The following is a 2,294-nucleotide window of genomic DNA, read 5'->3' on the forward strand; positions in this document are numbered from 1 at the left end:
CCTTTGTTTCCCAAACAAGAAATGACAAAGAACGCACAATTTCCATACCAATAAAGAGCTAAGTAAGGCTGTTTCCCAACAAAGACAATTCAAGAAAAATACAAGCAGATTTCCCATTAGCATAACAATTATCTACTCAACCAAAGTGGAAATAATTTACAAACCTTAACCTGTATTCACACAATTTCCAAAATAATTTACAAAGCTTAATATGTAAGCAGCAGCTCTTGGCGCAAAATTCCTTCTTTCTCAAGAGAGAAGAGGAGCATCATAACATAAAACAAAGAGTTGAATCCATTACTGTTATATTCTACCAGAGTCACATAATTGGGTATCATATAAAGAAAAACAAAAGTATACACGCACATATATACCAGCAGTCACTCTATCAAAACCCTGTGGGTTGCAGAAATAAGGTTGACTGTAAGGTCGACATTAAAGTTATTTCTGAGGCTGATGATTTTCTTCATCCTTTCCAAACGCCGAACCCCGAAAATTCTGCTGTTGTGAATTCTTCTCGTTACTCTGAAGCACGCTACTCACATTCACAGAGACCATCTGTGGCTTCAAGAAGTGAACATGGTTGGCCACACTGAAATCATCAAATAACTTGCGAGGACTCTCATCACCATTATTCTTCTGAGGACCTTCTCTCGCCATGTAAAAAGGATCATAAAAGGCTTTCTGAGCCCTGCTCTCTGATGATCGAATCGCCATGGCTTCAACTTAGAGATTCCCCAAACCTTCTGCTAACCCAAATATCAATCTGCTCTGCAAACAGATAACAAATCTCCCCACCTTCTGCTAACCCAAATATCAATCTGCTCTGCAAACAAATCTCCCCCCTAAAAATCAGAGTTATTGCATCCTTTTTAATGGACAGGTTTTGTGGACAATTCTTCTCGAAATAAAAAAGTAATGGAGCGACCTCAACCCGACATCGACACCCACTTATCATCTTACATGCCGACCATTACAAGGCGGTCAAAACTGGCCTTCCTTGACACGTGGCGCAAGCATCTCACGATGCACGGAGTATATACACAGAATATCCATCTCGTGAGTGGATATCTCACATCATATTTTTGGCAGGGCAGCATATTCTAGAGAAGTCTCCTCTTAGAATTATAATTATTTGCGGTGATTTGACGAGAGCTAAAGATAATTGCAGGTGGCTGCTGATCTCAAAGAAAGTGAAACCCATACGCATGGAGGTACAGTATAATATTATACGTGACCTGTTAGTTTTAATAAAATTCAAAGGCCAGCGACACTTCAAGCTGAAATGGCAGGCACTGGAATTTTGCCACTAAGGGTAATCCAAAGGGCAATGAATTTTTAATTCAGACTTTCAACTCCTGGACCCATCAATAATTTTATTTTTTCTACTGTGACGCATCTATAATTTTATGCGTGAAAGAAACCATTCCTTTGATTTGATAGTAGCATTAGGTGATGCTTCTGAAATTATTACGAGTATTTAATTTTTTTTGGGGGGCGGGGCACGTTTCAGTTTGCAGCTGGTTTCGGGTACAAGTATAATTGTTGGTAATCTGGACATTTGTGCTGGGTTGAATTTTTCAATCGTAAAAGGATTGTTTTCCAACACACTGAGAGGCCCTCGGGCTTCTCTGAGTTGGTCCACAAGCCATTTAATACCTATCAGAAAATGCAGACTAAACCTTACCTTTTCAACGGAGATTCAAATCTCTCTAACTTAGTAAACAAATCTCTTTAATTTAGAAAAAAAAAGTGGTTTCTGTGATTTTTTTGATTTTTTTTTGGAATTTGGCGAAAAAAATTAAGTTGAAATTTTGGTTTGTGTTATTTAAATTGGTTTTTTGATTGTATATATAGATTCAGCACCCTGAAATATCCCTTTTTGAAGATGAGAAGGGCTAGTTCCCTTTAGAAGCATCATGGGCCCTCTTTTAATTACATATATTGTACAAATGCCTGTCACCAAGCTGACAGCCAACAGCCATCACATCAGATCGAAACAATCGCCATCACCGGAGTCATGGCACAAGATATGCTACAGCATGCGTAGCCTCTGCAGGAATCGAGGCCGGGGGGAGTGCAACCAAGCAGCCCCGACCGCTGGTCATGCACATCACGTGCAACCCTGAAATATCCCTATAATACTTCGATTGTGCAAGGATTACACATCAAATTTGTGATTTTAATAAATTCCTACCCAAGTTTAAAGAAATTAAAGAGAAAAAACTTCCAAAACAATCTCACTAAAACAACTTTGAAAAAACATCTACCTATTAAAATTAATCACTAAATTA

At 38.5% G+C, this 2,294-nt stretch overlaps 1 protein-coding gene across 1 annotated transcript; it reads right to left on the bottom strand.

Moving 5' to 3' along the window:
* Positions 1-227: 227 nt before the first annotated feature.
* LOC149232922 (uncharacterized) lies at positions 228-921 on the bottom strand. Its single transcript, XM_089379553.1, has one exon. It carries the CDS (start codon positions 715-717, stop codon positions 442-444), a length of 276 nt encoding a protein of 91 aa, XP_089235679.1. The 5' UTR covers positions 718-921; the 3' UTR covers positions 228-441.
* Between the last annotated feature and the right edge of the window lie 1,373 nt (positions 922-2,294).

The sequence above is a fragment of the Pinus tabuliformis genome, chromosome J, assembly GCF_031772625.1.
Source record: "Pinus tabuliformis cultivar Carrire ecotype Pingquan chromosome J, CPIR1, whole genome shotgun sequence".
Lineage (NCBI taxonomy): Eukaryota > Viridiplantae > Streptophyta > Pinopsida > Pinales > Pinaceae > Pinus > Pinus tabuliformis.

Bases quoted from the DNA above. Each gene is read 5' to 3' on its own strand.
- LOC149232922 (XM_089379553.1), bottom strand. From the start codon at position 717: ATGGCGATTCGATCATCAGAGAGCAGGGCTCAGAAAGCCTTTTATGAT.